Source organism: Anas acuta, chromosome 2 (assembly GCF_963932015.1).
Source record: "Anas acuta chromosome 2, bAnaAcu1.1, whole genome shotgun sequence".
Lineage (NCBI taxonomy): Eukaryota > Metazoa > Chordata > Aves > Anseriformes > Anatidae > Anas > Anas acuta.
Window position 1 is genome coordinate 57,626,284 of NC_088980.1, and position 16,130 is coordinate 57,642,413.

Here is a 16,130-nt window from a genome sequence, read left to right on the forward strand (position 1 = left end):
TCCCACTGAATACTGAACAGCTTGGTTTTGCCTCTCGGGGTGAAGATGCTGCGGGGGGAGGATCGCTGTGCATGTGCTCCTTTGCTTAATGCCTGTGGATTTCCCTGGAGCATCTCAAGAACACTTGTATTATTGTGCGTTCATTAAGCAACTTACTACACGGAGCGACTTCTCACCGCCAGTGCAAGAAAATAGGAGCAGCACGCACATATAGGGCCCCTGCTATCCTGGTACTAAAAGAGGCATAGATAGGAGCAGTGCAGGGTGTTTTTATGTTTTGTTTTGGTTTGGTTTGGTTTGGTTTGTTTTTTTTTGCACGCACACACCTTGCCTTGCCCTGGAGGGCAGCTGAGCACCCCGAGAACAGGGCTGTTTGCACGGAGCCGAGTTTGCTCTGGTTTCGGGGGAACAGAAAGGAAGGCATCGCTCTGCATCCCGATTCCTTTTGGGGCCGGGCCGGAGCAGGAGGGGGTGCTGCTGCCCAAACTCCGCGCTGCTCCCCCCGGGGGGGACACGGTGAGGACCGGAGGCTGTGCAAGGGCCACGCAGCTTTTTGGCAAGCAGCGGTACAAACGCACGGGCTGAAGCCTCCAGGCAGCTGGATACAGCCTCTACACACCCACCCCATAGCCCGAGAGGGGAGGAAGACAGGGGACCTGCCCCCCCCCCCCCCAAATATTCTCTCCCCCTCCATCCCGGGCCAGGTGGGGAGGTCGCCTTTTCCCCACCTGGGCGGGGTTCCTCCTCCCCTTCCTCCTTGCTCCCGCCCCATCCTCCTCCTCCTCGGCGTCCCCAGAGGGAGCCCCTGCGCTCCTCGACCGGGCTGAGAGCGAAGCCGGGCGCTCCCCGTCCCGCAGCCGGCCCCAGCCTCCCCGCAAGCCCCCGCAACCCCCGGCAGCAGGAGGAGGAGAGGGAGGAGGAGGAAGAGAGGGAGGAGGAAGAAAGCAGCACCCACCCCCCCGCTGCGGGGCACGCACGTGTGCGCGCAGCCCTCGACGGCCGCCCAGCAGCATGCAGAGCCCAGCCGTGCGGAGCATCGCCGCCCAGAGGGGCTGAACGCTTTGGTGTGCAGGAGAGCATCTCCAAGCAAAGCTCCGAGCCCCCCGACCCTACTGCAAGAGGGGGCGTCCCGCAGGATGGGCGGCCGCAGCCCCCCCGGGGCCGCTGTCCTGGTGCTGCTGCTGCTTCTGGAGTGCGTCGCCCACTGCTTCGCCGTGGAGGAGAAAAAAGGTAAAGGGGGGAAAAAATAGGGAAAAAAGAGGGGGAAAGGGGTCCCGCCGGAGGCACCCCGTGGGAGCCGGGCTGCGGGCGGCGGCGCGCCGCGGCCTCCCGCGGGGAGCGGCGAAGGGAAAGTCCCGGCTTCTTTCCTTAGGAGAAAAAAAAAAAAAGAGAAGGGAGAAAAGGGGAAAACAAACCTCTAGTAGCGCTCCCGCAGCTCCGACTTCCTGATTCTAGGTTTATTTTCTTTTGTGGGGGTGGAGGAAATAAAAGGGAATAAACCTTGGCACATCTCATCGCTTGTGCTTCTCTCCTTTCGTGGTGTTGTTTTTTTTTTTTTCCTCTTCCCCCTCCTCACTCCCCCTCCGTTCAGCTCCTCTCTCTTCCCCTCGTCGCCCGGTGGCTCCCGCAGCGCTTTCCCTGCCCGGCTCAGCCCCGGGGCTGCCGCCGGCCCCGTCCCGCACCGCTCCCTGTGGAGCGCGGCGGAGAAAAGCCGACCAAACCCCGCTCCGGCACCCTCTGCTTGTCGCTCTGCCCCCACACCTCCGCTTGTCCCGCTTGAAAACGAGAAATATCCACGCACGCTGGGAAGGGGATGTGCGCCCAGAAAGGGGATGCGCGCACCTGGGAAGGGGACGTGCGCATGGAAATATCCCCGCACGCACCTGGGGAGGGGATGTGCGGAAAGAGGGAAAACTTCACGTGGGTTCAGTTTCTCCCGTTGGTAAACCTAAGAGCGGTTTATCCCCGTCCTTCACCCCGTGGGGAAGCCGCCCCGACTCGGCTGTCACCCCTCTGCGGGTGCGTGGGAACTGCGCGGAGCGGCCGGGGCAGGGCGCTGGGGGCCGGGGCCGGGTTTGATATTTGAGAAACTGGTTTTGAGGGTGAGAAAAGGGTTCTGGCCGGTCAGATCCATCGCTTTTTCTCCGTGTGTGGTGTTCTTTTGTGAATTTCGAGAGCAGGCCTGACTGCTGTTCCAGGCAGAGCACAGTCCTATTTATCTTGGAAATCTGCCAGCAAGCAAAAAATGCAGATTTGGTTTTTGTTGTTGTTTTCCATTCTTTCTAAAGAAAAAGTGGGAAAAGAGAATTAATAGTGATTAGAAGAGCTATGCATGGCTTAAAACGACCTAGCTAGTCTTTCGTGACTGTGGACAGTAAAACCATCCTGAAAGGGAGAAACACCCCGTTCGAAAGAACGAGTTGCACAACCTTAAAAAAGCGAAGAGACTCTCTTGCTCCAGAAATCAAGTTCATACCTGTTGTTGATGTAACATGGGCAGTTTTTCTTTTCTTTTTTTTTTTTTTTTCTCTTCACCCTTTGAAAATGATGGGAAGCAAGCTGACTCTACCTCCTATGCTGTGTTAAAGCTTTTGAAGTGCAATCTCAGGTGCATATACCCTGAAATACGTAAAGTGAGGAGAAAAACATTCTTAACTTGTTTATAGTGTTTAATTCTATGTCTCATGAAATTATGAGGGTGCTGTTTATTTGAGGATTATTAAATTATCAACAGCTACATGATAAACCCAACGGAGATTATTCACGATATGTTCTTAGTGAGTAACTGTTTCTGTGAGGAAAGCTGGAGACTTGGTGGCAGTGGGGAAGGCAGAACAGTTGAATCAGTTATTTGGTATTTATTTGTTTTTTTTCCACACCTGAGGATGAGTAAGAAAATAAGTCATGGATACAAAATGAAGCAGCACTTGAGAATCATGAGATATTGGCTTGAAGCAATGAGTCCAACAGGCAGTAGACCATCAAAACCCGCTGAGGTCTGGTCACATTATAGGACTCCTGGGCATCTGAATTCAGAATAATTCTGAAAGCAAATGTGCTGTAATAAATATGTGCAACCCTTGTGTTTTATTAAAAACTTCTGTTGCCTTTAGAGGTTCAAATGGCATGTGAATTTACACTTTTAAAAACTTCAACCTGCTTTGTTCTATTCCCCAAAAGAGCTGATGCCTCAATAAATAAATAAATAAAAGTACCAAGGCAAATGTTCTTGCTAAAAGAAGGTCTGAATCAACCTATAAAATCTGATCAACATAGTGGTTTAATGGAGATTTAAATACAGTTGTGTGTTTTCCCAACATTTTAGAAAGATTTCTTTAAATATGGATTAGAGAAAACTTATTTAGTTGTAAGACTGTAGATGTGAAGATGAAAAATAAACAACAACAAAAAAATCGTGCTTATTCCAAAACCAAACAGCATTGTTGGAAACAGAAGTACACTCAAAGGGATCAATAACTACCTCTATCTCTACCTGCTCTAATGTTGACCCAGATTAATGATGGTGGAACTAATCTGGATTTCCACTGATGTTTGCTGGATGGCCTGTTAGGTGGTACTGAAGATAAATACCTGTGACAGCAGGCATGTTGCTTCCTGCAGGATGCATTGGACCAATGTCCATTTTGTTTGTCAATGCTCAGGGACTGCACTACTGTTAAGCAAACTGCTTTTCATTGCTTTATTGGTTTTCTATCATTAGTTTTGATCTGTAGTTGCAGCCATCATGGGATGGGAGCTGGGAGTGGACATGCAAACCCACTGGGCACCTCTGTGGCTGCAAAAGTTCTCTGTGATGCCCTTGTGTACCCGTCTTGTATATTGCTTTCTGGAAAACAAAGGGAAATTAACCTCCTTAAGGATGCTGAAGTATTCATTTCTATGTGAAATGAAAGAGAGTCATGTAATATTCTGTGCAGTGGGCTGCATGTGTACTGATACTATGTGATGCTGCATTTTGGATTTTGTAGTTTCTGTACTGCATGTTATTCCATACTTGTGACAGATACACGACCCACAAGAACTGGAACGCTTGTAAGCGCTTGCTCCAGTTACATGCAGGCAGCTCTGCCTTTTCAGATGACCTCCTCTCTTGTACCTGCATTTGTTTGTATTATCACTGATGCAAGAGGAGTTTTCTGTATGGAAACAGGAGAAAGAGGCAGGGGGAGCTGTTATTTTTTTGTTTGTTACCTAAGGTCCCGTCTGTGCACTGTGCGCTTTTTTTCTTTTCTTTTTTCCTCTCCTCCGTAAATGACTGAACTTTTTCTTGTTTTCTTTTGGAAACTATATTTGTGAAACTGCAGACGTGTATGCAGTTAGAGGTATGGAAACTTAGGTGCTGAAACAGCCCAATTTGGTGAAATAATACAATTAAGAGAAGTCGAGTATAGACCTGCTCTTACTCCAGTGCTTCGATGTGTGAATGATTAAGGGCAAAACCCAAATCATATTGTAAAGAGCAACTTCAGATAAGCAAGAAAAGGAAGATAAAGTGACAGCAGTCATCCTCTTAATTCAGACAACTTACAAATACAGTGGCTATCTGCAAAATGCTGCAAAACATCTGCTGACGTCTCAACAGAGTGTGTGCATGTGTGTAACGTGAACAAGCTACCCACAGAAATGATAGTAGAACATACAAACGTATTATTTCTTGCATCAAGAGTATATGAAGAGATTTGCAGATAAATGAGAAATCAAGATCGATGCCCTGGAGACTACAATCAGAGTAGTCCATTGTAATTCATTTGTTAATTTATAGAGAGAGACTTTCAGGGAGTGTCACACAATGCCATTATGCTCCTGGGGCTGACTTTTGCATTTGGGTATCCATCTATCACTGAAATCACTGGGATATGTGAGCTTTAGCAGCAAGATAGCTGACTAGCCAAACCAGTTTCTTCAAAAGGCGTCCTTATCTTCCTCTAGCACAAACTGTGTTAGCTTGATAGCTCTTCAGAAACCAGCCTACTGAAAGGTTTACTTCATTTCAGGGAGGATGACTGTACCTTCATCAAATGCAGCAATATCAATAGTTTCAGTGCAAAACCAAACTCCTGGATTAGTCCAAGTTTCAGTAGTATGTGTGTATCAGAGGGTACAGTCACCCTGTGGATGTGAGCATTGCATCAAAGAAAAAACTCGCATTCAAAATTCAGTAGTCAGCATGTCATGGTCTACACATTAGCGTTTACAGGTACGAGAGCTCGTGTCAAATCTCATGTTACACTCTGGTCTGTATTGCCAAAGTGCTTGTGCAATGCAAGAGTGGTTGTACTGTCAGAAGTACTTTGACTTGTAGGACTTTGCTCTGGGGAGCCAGAACTAGCTGTACCCACAAAAGCATCCTCTGGCCAGTCTACGTGAGGAGTGCTTGCTGGGGTGACTCAGCTCACAAACCCGATTTAGACCAGTCAAAAGAGGGGGTGTGTCTTATTCTCTAAAAGTGACTGGCTAGCTACCACAATTGTTATTTTGGAAATGTGTGAATTGCATTAGAAATTCTTTATTTCTCAAAATACCATTCTGCTGTGCTGCTCTCCTTGAGCCCCTACTATTGAAAATGTGGTTGTGTCATTCGGGGCTCAGCTGGCACAGAGTGCACTCAATCTAGCTAGGATTTTGCTAGTTTTAACAGCAGGTGATTAGGAAGGGAGCAGGACTTCTATTTGCTCCTCAGTGGAAGGCATGTTCCAGCTTTATGCCCCCTGGATTTGCCATGCAGTAGCTGTGGAAGGTGTGTAGCCTTTGATGAATGCTCAAGCAGTAATTATTACCGGGATGAGTCTAGTTACCTGTCTCGCTCTCACCCCAGGGTCAGCTTGAGCAACATGCCTGGCTGTAAGTGCAGTTTGAAAAGCGAGTGCAGAATTTGCTTCTCTGGGTCCTACGCAGGCGATGACTGAGCAGGAGCTGCTGCTTCGCCCAGGCTGCATGACGTCAAAGGCTCGGGCATGACGAGGGATTAGCAGAGGGGCTCTCGCCTCTGGGATGTGCCCTTCCAATGAGGCTGATGCAATCGATGCCTGGCACCCCTGGGTTCAGGTGACAAGGATGGGATGGAAGCTGGGTCAGGCTGATTCATTAGAAATCTACACGCTGCTGCTCCTCATTTGTACCTGCCAGCTCCGGAGAGCTGGTGAAGCACATGAAGGCACAGGGAGCCAGCAGCATGGATTTATCAGCTCTGTGAAGGTGGGGGTAGAAAGAATTCAGGTCAACTTTGCTTTGCCAGGTGTTAATGGTACCTGGGATGGGAATCCACCACTCGATGTTTCCTGGGGATGCAGACTGATGATGTTCAGCTTGGTACAATACCTGGTGCCCCCACTACATGTGTAACAATTTGGCTTTCTCCTGTGCAACTTGGCTTCCAGGAATATGTCATTAGTAGGTGTAGGATGAGATCTAGTATTGTTCCTGCCTATTCTGGTTCTTGATGTGTTACTTCCTGGCTTCCAACTACACCAAACTGAACTGTAATGCTTTTTATTTAGAGCTGAATTATGCTGACCTAATAGCATTGAGTAATAATGTACTTTTTTTCTTCAGAAATAGTTGCAGAGCATTTGGCATGAATATGGGCAGCAGAGGTCATTCCTAAAGGAAATGTGGAAAAAAATATATGTTCCACTTACAGAGAAGTTATATCAAAACAAATGTCTATTCCTGCTGAAGTGAAGTTGTTATGTATTGAAAGGGCTATGAAGTGCCCTAGTGGTTCATCCTATAGAGAACATGTACATGTAGGTGTGAGTCTTGTGCTCTCTGGGCTTAATAACGTTATTAAGGGTTGCTCACAGGGAAGAAGCATGAGAAAATCCTTATTAGCTTTCCTGTTCAAACACAAACTTCTGATGACCACTGAAAATACAAGGAGACATGAGTTGACCATTTGGCTAAGCTGTACACTCACTACCGTGTTGAGAGAACAATTGATATTTATGTAGACTGTAATGGTGTGTGAGCTTTCGTTTTGAAGTTTTAATGCAAAGTAGGTTTTGCCTGCTGACAGATCCATGCAAGGCAGATGCAAGGTTCCTCCTCCTGCTAGTGTGCCTTCTCCAGCCCGGCACATCTGTGTACATGAAAGTAAACATCTACGTGTTCACATGCATGTCTCGCTATGAGAGTGCATCAAATCATGGGTGGTTTTTGTTTGTTTCAGTGGTTGAGGGAGGAAAATAAGAATAACTTCCAGTCAAACTGAAACAAATATATTAGGGTGGTTCTATTGAAGTGAAGAAAAAAAAAAAGAACATTGAACACACCAAAAAATATTTTAGGATAATCTGGAAGACCTGAGACTATTTCTTTTCTTTTTAAGTTGGTTAAAAAAGGAAAATCAAATGCTATTTGAAATGAAAATTTGCAGGTTTATTTTGAAAATACCAGAGCACCACTTAATTTTCTTAAAACTCCCTCCCACTCAGTTTTTGGAGCAAGGTGTGTTTGCTGCATTTTTGGCTCAAATTAATGAACCAACTTCAATTCTATTCTTCCTCCCTGAAAAACTGAGGTTTGGGGGTTGGAATAAACTGTTGTTTGTGTACAGAAAAAAAAAAAAAAAAAGCCTTGCTCCAAACTGTGTGAAGGTTAAGAAGAGGGATAAATACAGTCTGAAATATTTGTGATAGCTTTTGCATTTTCATCAAGTAATAATAAAAAGCTTGGTTACCTGTGCTGGCATGCCTGTGTGTGGTGCCTGTTCTGAACCATGTCACCCTCCATCCGGAGGCTGGCACAGCAGTGTTTATTGGTGTCCCAACAGTAGGACAGGCCTTTGGGCAGGCGGAGTGAAAGCTGCCGAACATTAGCAGTGCCCCAAGGGCCGGCAGTAATGCTGTGTGGGTTAAAAGCCTTCTGCGTGTAGTGGTTACCGCTCTGTGGTTCCTTTATTTTGCAAAGGTGCTGTGGAAAGGGCGGGTGCTACCCACCTCACCTCCCAGACATGCCCTCCATCTCCCTGTCACCTGCAGAAGCTGCAGCTTTGCCAGCCCTGTCCATCCCAAATCCCTCAAAAATAAGATTTAAGATGGTACCAGCAATAACAGTTTTGCCAGAATATCTCAGTCCAGCCTGCTGGAGTAGACAGCTCCCCTGGCAGAGCAGGGTGATGCTAGGCAAGATGTTTTCCAGGGAAATGTGGAATGAAGGAAGGAGAAGAAGATATAAAACAGCTGTTTTGATGACAGGATAGTAGTGCTTTAGCTCTGGATTATACAAGAAGAAAAATATCAGTTTGTGGGAACTGGGTTTGTGTACATTCTGTAGTTAAAACAGTGGCATAATCCCTGATTTCCCATCACCAAATGCAGGTGTAAATATGAAGATAATCAGGGGAGTGCTGGAAGTTGAACACTTTTGGCATTGGGGTACCACAAGCTTACACAGCACTTCTCCTAGGTAGGGGAAGTATTATTTTACCTATTAGGAACTGTAGGATCAGAGCCATGGAGACTTTGAATGGTTGCCTGAGGCAACACATCTGGCCACTGGCAAAATTGCCTGTTGGGATTTTGGCCTCTTACCCTGTGCCCTAGCTGATGATGAACACTGCCTGTAGTTTAAGGTAACCAGCTTCCTACCTGGGGGTTGATTCACAACCTTTGAAATGATGTGTGGTGCAGAGCATCCTTTCCGTCCTGAAAGCTACTCTGAGCCTCTTTCCCCAACAGCTCCTTGTCCCTGGAGGGATGCTGGCCATAGCGCACACAGTGGCTGGCCTGGGATGTGGTGATTTGTGGTGGCATGCATCTGGCTTGGCTTCTGGTTGCCAAAGTGCACTTGTTTTCTGCCTGTGCCTGGCCCCTTGCTCCAACGGCATGGGAAAGTCCCAGTAGCTACTGAAATAGCAGCATGAGGTGGTAGCTGCAAGTCAAAATGGGCTTCAAGTAGATAACTTCTTGTGAAGTCTGAATTGTTTCTGAAATCACTGTTTTTACGTAGCTGCAGCTCGGTTTTAATGGCAGTGTTCATATTTCTGATGCCTAACTGGAAAAAAAAAAGCAGCTTCTCACTAGGGATCTGTATTCAAACTCCCCTCCTTCCCCTAAGATCAGAGAAACATATGTGCACTTCTGAAAGATGAATTAGATTTGAATCTAAGATAATAAAAATATAGCTCTGAAAAAGTATTGTTTACTATGGCTGCATGTTATGATTCTCTATTGCTTAGCAATTCCCTGATCTTGGAAATACCATTGTATGTAATTAATTCAGTTTTGAGTTAGTTAGTTATTGATATTCTTAAAGTTCAAAATGCATTTGTAGAACAATTGGGTTTTCTGAAGCTCACTTGGGAGGTAAGACTAAGGAAGGAGGCAGGGTTCAAGGAGGAAGCTTGTTTTAGCAGTTGGGTCAGTTATTTCAACAATGCCTTTAGCAAAGAAGCAAGAGGCTGTTTGCACAAATCAGTAACTAGTTCCCATGATTCAGATTGAATCACATAGTTCAAGTCATTTGAATAAATAAATGACTACTAGTAAATGAGACAACCTCTGCAATTAGGATGGCATGCTGCGTATTTCTTGTTATTTATTATGTGGCTTTCAATAGATACGATTAAGTTGGGTTACATTTGGAATGCTAGGTGGCATTTCAACACAAGCCACTTAACCAAAGCTTACATTAAAATGAGATATCCATTTGTTTTGTACAGGTGGCATTGCACTGCATCTTCAACACTTACGTTTTCCCCAAGCAGACACATAACAGGGAAAAGGATTCCTCTAGCCAAGCGCACCTCCAGTTTTCAGTCATACCAGGGAATTCTTAGGCAGGTTCTTCCCAGTCATTTGAAATTTGCTGCAGTCTTTGCACAAAACAAACCAATTTGGGGGGAAACTGAAATTTTACTCAGCATAATCCCAACCCTTGAAGCTGCTTTGTCAGAGCTGGTATAAGTGGGCATATAGTGGCAAGGGTTTGGTAGCAGGGGGAATGTAAGGGTGGCCTCTGAGAAGAGTCCAGCAGCTGTCTGGTGTCAGACCAGAGCCAGCTCCAAATGGCCCCACAATGGACCCACTGCTGGCCAGATCCCATAGCGGAGCAGATCTCCACGCTGCAGCCCATGGAGGAGCCCCCGGTGGAGCAGGTGGATGTGGCCTGGAGGAGGCTGTGGCCCATGGAGAGCCCCCGCAGGAGCAGGCCCCAGGCCGGAGTTGCAGCCCGTGGAGAGGAGCCCCCGCAGGAGTAGGGGGCCTGGGGAAAGATGTTACCTGTGGGGGACCCGTGGTGGGGCAGTTTGCTCCTGATGGATGGATGGACCCCATGGTAGGAGCGGCAGAGATGAAATGTTAAGGACTGACCACTGCCCCCAGTCACCATTCCCCTGCACCCCTTGGGGGAGGATATAGAAGAAGGTGGATGGGGGGAAAGGTGTTTGTAACTTGCTTTTAGTTCTTACTGCTCTAGTCTGTTATAAAGAGCAATAAATTATATGAATCTCTGTATGCTGAGTCTGTTTTGCCTGTGACAATAATTGAGTGATATCCCTGTTCTTATCTCAGCCCTTGAGCTCTTTCCATCGTATTTTCTCCCCTTTTCTCTTTGAGGAGGGGGAGTGAGAGAGCAGTTGTGGTGGAGCTCAGCTGCCTAGCTAGGTAAAAATCACCGCAGCTGGACCATAATTTAAGTTGCTGGGTCTCCAGATGAACATGGGTTTTGAAGTAGAGTGATATGAATGGTGCTGGGCCCTTGGCATTTGCTGAAGGGCAGCATGCTGTTGAGAAGTGGTGGAAGTAGAACATTCTTCTCAGAGCCAACATAAGGCAGAAAGGTCACTCCCCTGAAAACAAGCTCTCTCAAAATCTATTAACAGCCCCATCTCCCCATCTACTGCTGGAGACCTGAGATAATGTGAACAGAAGAAGACTTAGGTCCAGAAAGAACATACTTCCCTCTTCAGGTTCAATATTTGACTGGTATCTGATAGCTCCCAGTGAGACAGTCCCTATTGAGGTGCAGCAGCTGACAGCACATTGATCACCCACACAAGTGGAACAGTTAGTGTTTGGCTTTCTAATGAAAACATCCCTAGCTGGTCTTTATTTGCTTGTACTTACTGAGGACAGAACACAGGCTTTTATTTGAAGTTTCACTTGCAGAGCTGTGGAAAGCAAACATTAGAACAGAGACTGTGTCTTTGTGCAGCAGGCTGAGGGAGGTGCAAGACTGCATCAGCTTGGTGTTTGTCATGGCTGTTTCGCCCAGGTATATACTGGTGCTCCTACTGCTTCCCTGAAACTCATGGCAGAAGTTCGGTCTTCGGGAGTAGGAGCAGGGGCAAGTCCTTCACCACAGACCTAGAAAGAGAGGCATGCAGTTTATGCCATGTGCTTTGCTTCCAGTCTCTGTTCTACCTACCTGGAATGGAGGATAAGCAGTTGAGCTGCAGCAGTTTTAGTTTGGTTGTAGAAGCAAATGTTCTGCCATTGGTAGTTCCTAATTTGACAGCTTGCAGTGAGGATACTTGTAGTAGGAGGTTGAAATCCAAACTTCAGCTTCTTCGGTGATCCTTCATAATTTCTTAAAACAGCTGTGCTAATATACGTGTCCAATTACTAGATCAGTTTGATATTTTTCCTTTTGCTTGGGTTTGGAAAGGATTGTCACTGATATGCTCTCTCAATTCCTTCTGGTCTTCAAATGTAATTAAGTGTTGAGCAAAGGTATTGTCAGTCTGTTTCCTTCCTACTAAGCTCTGCAAGGTTCATGTTAATGATTTTTTTATTGTTTCGAGGCTGCTCTTATTTTCTGTCTCCCACCTTAATGAGGCAGATACCATAGGCAGCATCATTTTATCACAGTTGCCTGTGGCAGATTAACTAATACAGCAGCATCTTTTCTGAAGTTTTAGTTAATCAATATGTAAGGAGCTCTCATCAGTATACATGGATAATTCTCCCTGACACTTACAAGATTTGTCAAGCATGGAAAAGAAAGAACAGAACCTTTTTCCAAATGAGGGTCTTTTTGATTTGAGGAGCAGCAATCTGTTTTGCACCAATGAGCACATCATATTCAGTGAATTAAGACTAAAAATAGCTAATTAACACCTTCTCTGTTTCTTTTGTGTCTGGTCATTAGTTACTATGAACCACATTAATTCATAGTAGCACAGGGCATCAAAAGTGCCAATGCCTAGCTAACATCAAAAGCTAAATTCTGTGGGGGTTCTGCAGAGGAATATTACCTCTTAGTGTGTTACCTATTTCCCACAGCTGCCTCCTTATATCATGAATATGTGTGCTTGTATGCTCAGCTCTTGTCTGTACTTTTTTTTTTTTATTCACTACATATCCCATGAAGGGAAAATCTGAATTAATCATTGGCACTTGAAAGGGACTCAGGCTATTTTTTCCTGCTTTAAAGTGACGCTGAATGGGTCCTGCCTGTAAGCTAAACTCAAATACTGTTTCAAAGGCTTGGATCATTTCAGAAATAGCAAACATAACACTTCTGAGTAAACAGACCAGTTATAATAGACAGGATTAGAAAATGGATTGTTCTGGGCCAATGCTGTACTATTGAGAGTGATGATATCGTAGTGGTAATCGCACTGTTGGACTTAATGGCCCATAAACTTTGATAAAAGCTTTTGTAAAATTGTCAGCAATAATTCCATCCATTGTTAGATTGCCAATGAACTTCTTCAGCCCCTGAATAAATTGCTACTATCAATTATGTTTTCATAATTATATAAAATAAGACTTTCACTCTGAAGGTATAATAATTCAAATAATAATAAAAAAAAAAAAAATCCTGTCAGCTTAAAATTAATGGATCATATCCACAGTTGCTGTAAATGCACAGAACTTTTTCACCTGGGTGGGGCTAAGGTAATTTTTCATCTGAAGCTGAAGTCCCATGAATTTCCTCTGCCAAGCCCTTTAGATCAGCAGAAACAGAAAATGCCATTGCCTGTGTCTGAAATAGAAAGGATAATTAAAAAATAGTTTTATTGTAGTTCTCTTTTGTTAGTTTTCTCTGTATATTTTTAGCATGATGCTTACTAGAGCATGAAAATTGAAAAGGAATAATTACTTTCTAAGCCTTTAATAAGCCATTCACTTAAAAATAATAATAATAATAATGCTGAAACATTTAAATTTTGTCTACAACTTGCATGCTGTGTCGACATATGGTCCCTTTCCATTTATTTATTTTTTCACAGCTACTAATTTCATAACCTTCCCTTTTTTTCCCATTCATCCCTTCCACATGATTGGTTGTTATCTGCCTCAGCCTGATACAAAATGGACTAAAATTCAAAGCAAGAAGAGCAGGAAGTTCTCTTGTGAGAGAACAAATAGCACGAGGTATTTAACAGTGCATTAAGCAATGTAGCTGTTGGACTACACTCATAATACAATGATGAGAACACGAAAATGCTCTGTATGTGATTAGTTTAGCCAAGCAGTGAAATGCCCTGGCGTTGGTGATCTAGTGGTATATCTAATACAGTGGCATTGCTAACGCAGAGCACAATGAAGAGCTGAACATGAGCTTTCCAGGCCAGCAGCATAGGAGCAGCTGCCTTACCTGCCTGTGGGTAGAATTTGATTTTTGCATTCTAGAGAAGAGTTGAACAGAAATGTGCCTACCACTGAAATGTGCCTACCCAGGGTCTGTCCTCTTTATGTTATCACTTGTCTGTGTGTATTTGCTTAATTTTCTGTAGGAGGATGGCAGTAGGTAGGAATGTATTCTGAGGGAATATATTGTCCAGTCAGCAACCATGCTGCTTCATGAAGTCTTTACCTCAGAAAAATCACAGTTCCTAAAATAATGACGTTGACTGGTACACTACCAGTGATAAAACTTCTCACTCCATTCCCACCTTCCTAATGTATTTGGCAGCGGTTGGTAACATGGAATTCAAGGACAGCCCCAAAGAGAATCTGGCTCTCCCATGCAAGATTATGCAACTTTGAAGAAAAGTACCGCAGCTACATGCAGGGGAGTTTGTGGAAAAGGTAAAATTATGGAGAGCTGGAGGAGAAAGAAGAAAATCTGGAACTCTTGCTTCTCAATTACAATAATGCTGCAGCAGGGACATGCATCTTCTACTGATGCTTGATCCAGCAAACCTTAGGCATAATATTCCTTTGAAGTCTCTGGATATTTTGCCAGCCAGGACTGAAGGATCAAGTTTTTTATTACTTTATTTGCCTAAGAAAACTCTTCTCATCTAGTTTAAAGGTGAAGCTGATATAGAATACCACACTATGTTATATGAAGATTTTGTCAAAAAGTAATTCTCCTGAAATAGAAGTAAGATTATAAATTATAATCACATCACAAGGTATTGCGGTGTCCATGTTACAACTTTAAATGAGTCTTTTGACTGGCGGTGCTTAAAAGTAAGCCTAGTAAGTACACGTGCTGTTAATTGCCATTCCCTTTCTTTTCCTAAAAGACTGTTTCTAGATATATTTTTGGATGGGACTGAGACAAGTGAATTCTTTAGGTTTGTATATGGTGATGTGGCTTCAGCCAGCCAACGTGGTGGTTCTAATACTGCAGCTAAAAGGGGATCAAAATTTGCTGGAAGGATCTCAGTTGAGTTGAGTGGCATTTCACTCACACGCTGGATGTGTTGGACCCAAGACTTCTAAACAGAAGTTCTTGAAAATAATTATATTTCTGTATACATATATATATACTAGTATGTGTATATAAAAGAAATAAAGTGAATTATTTACTGTAGCCCTGAAACAATATGTAAATATGCTGTTCTTAGTTTATGCAGGCCTCTGGCACTCTTGCTTTATAGTTAAGAAAAAATGGTGTTACAACAGCAACTGCTATACCACTCAGTACTTAAGGAGCTCCTGTCAATGTAGCACTTCAGAAAGTACATTAGACAGACTTTTAAGGTGTATGAAATTAAAACAAGAGTAGGAGCTTAACGCTTGCTGAATACTGCAGTCAGAGAGCATGAGTTGGTTCTGAAGTTGAAAAAAGTGCTGATGGAGAGTTAGCAATATCTGCAGTCTAGCTGCTTTTGTAAATGCATTATTTCACATGTATGCACATGTATCTGTTTGAAATCAATGGAGTTGTATGTAGGTATACAGAGCTTGTATAGGTTTAAGCCTTATAGCCTTGTTTTACATGGGACAAAAATTATATTATTTAAGGGAGTAATAATTTTGAGAGGCTCAAGCAGAGACACTTTAAGGGCAGGTACTTGGCATGTCTTGAAAACGAGCCTCTGAGGATTATTGAAAAATTTACGACAAATGGAAGTATCAGAAGCTGAAGCTGCTGGAAATTATGATTTATGGATGTGAATTTGGGGCAAAGTTTAATGTTACATATGTGCACCACTTGTGTTTGAGAGCAAGGAGTGGTGTCAAGGTATGTGTATAATGATATTTTTTCTGTCTATTAAACCCTAGATATATATATTGGTGCATTATAAATGTTCATGTACAATAAAACACAATGCAAGTACAAGAGGTAAGAGACCTAGGAAAGGCTAGGAAAGACTAAACTAGTCTGGACTCAGTGAGACTCTACTTTATCACTGATAACCTTGTAGTGTGAGATTGACATCTTGCTCAGGAGTTTCCTTGTTAAACCACTGTAGCACAGGAAGACTTTCTACGCTAATGAATTTACTACATTTCTTTGTATTCTTAACCTCATAAACTCTTAGAAAGAGCTGAGTATCTGTGTATTAATAAAACTATGCACTTATATAAAAGCATATTTGTGATTATGAGAAATTATTTGTTATGCTCAGTAGCCCAGCATTTGTAAGAAGATTGATTGCTGCCCTCCTGTTGACTGTTCGTTTTTCCTCTCAAAGTTGTTTCTATCAGATTGCATAGAATAAAAGCACAAATTTGGTTTTCTGATTCTTGAAAAAAAGAAAAAGAAAAAAAAAACAAAAACAGAAAAAAAGCAATACATGTATGCTTCACAAGTGGTGTGTTTTCTCTGTTCATTCATAGTAATTGCTGGACAGCATCTTTATTCTTTGAAAGTGTTATGAAATCAACATATGGAAAAAAAAGAAAATCAAAGTCTGCATAGGTGCTAATCCATATATGCATAAGAATGAGTCCTGTTCTTCGTGGCCTGAATTTCAGCCTCCT

General features: G+C 43.8%; 1 protein-coding gene across 2 annotated transcripts in view; it reads left to right on the plus strand.

The window, feature by feature from the left end:
- Positions 1–776: 776 nt before the first annotated feature.
- EGFR (epidermal growth factor receptor) overlaps positions 777–16,130 on the plus strand; it is a 159,511-nt gene continuing 144,157 nt past the window's right edge. Inside the window, exon 1 of one of the 2 annotated variants that reach the window (XM_068674841.1) lies at positions 777–1,230. In XM_068674841.1, coding sequence (XP_068530942.1) covers positions 1,137–1,230 — 94 coding nt within the window. In that variant the 5' untranslated portion in view covers positions 777–1,136. The remainder of the gene's footprint in view (positions 1,231–16,130) is intronic. The other variant, XM_068674840.1, reaches the window with a different exon arrangement.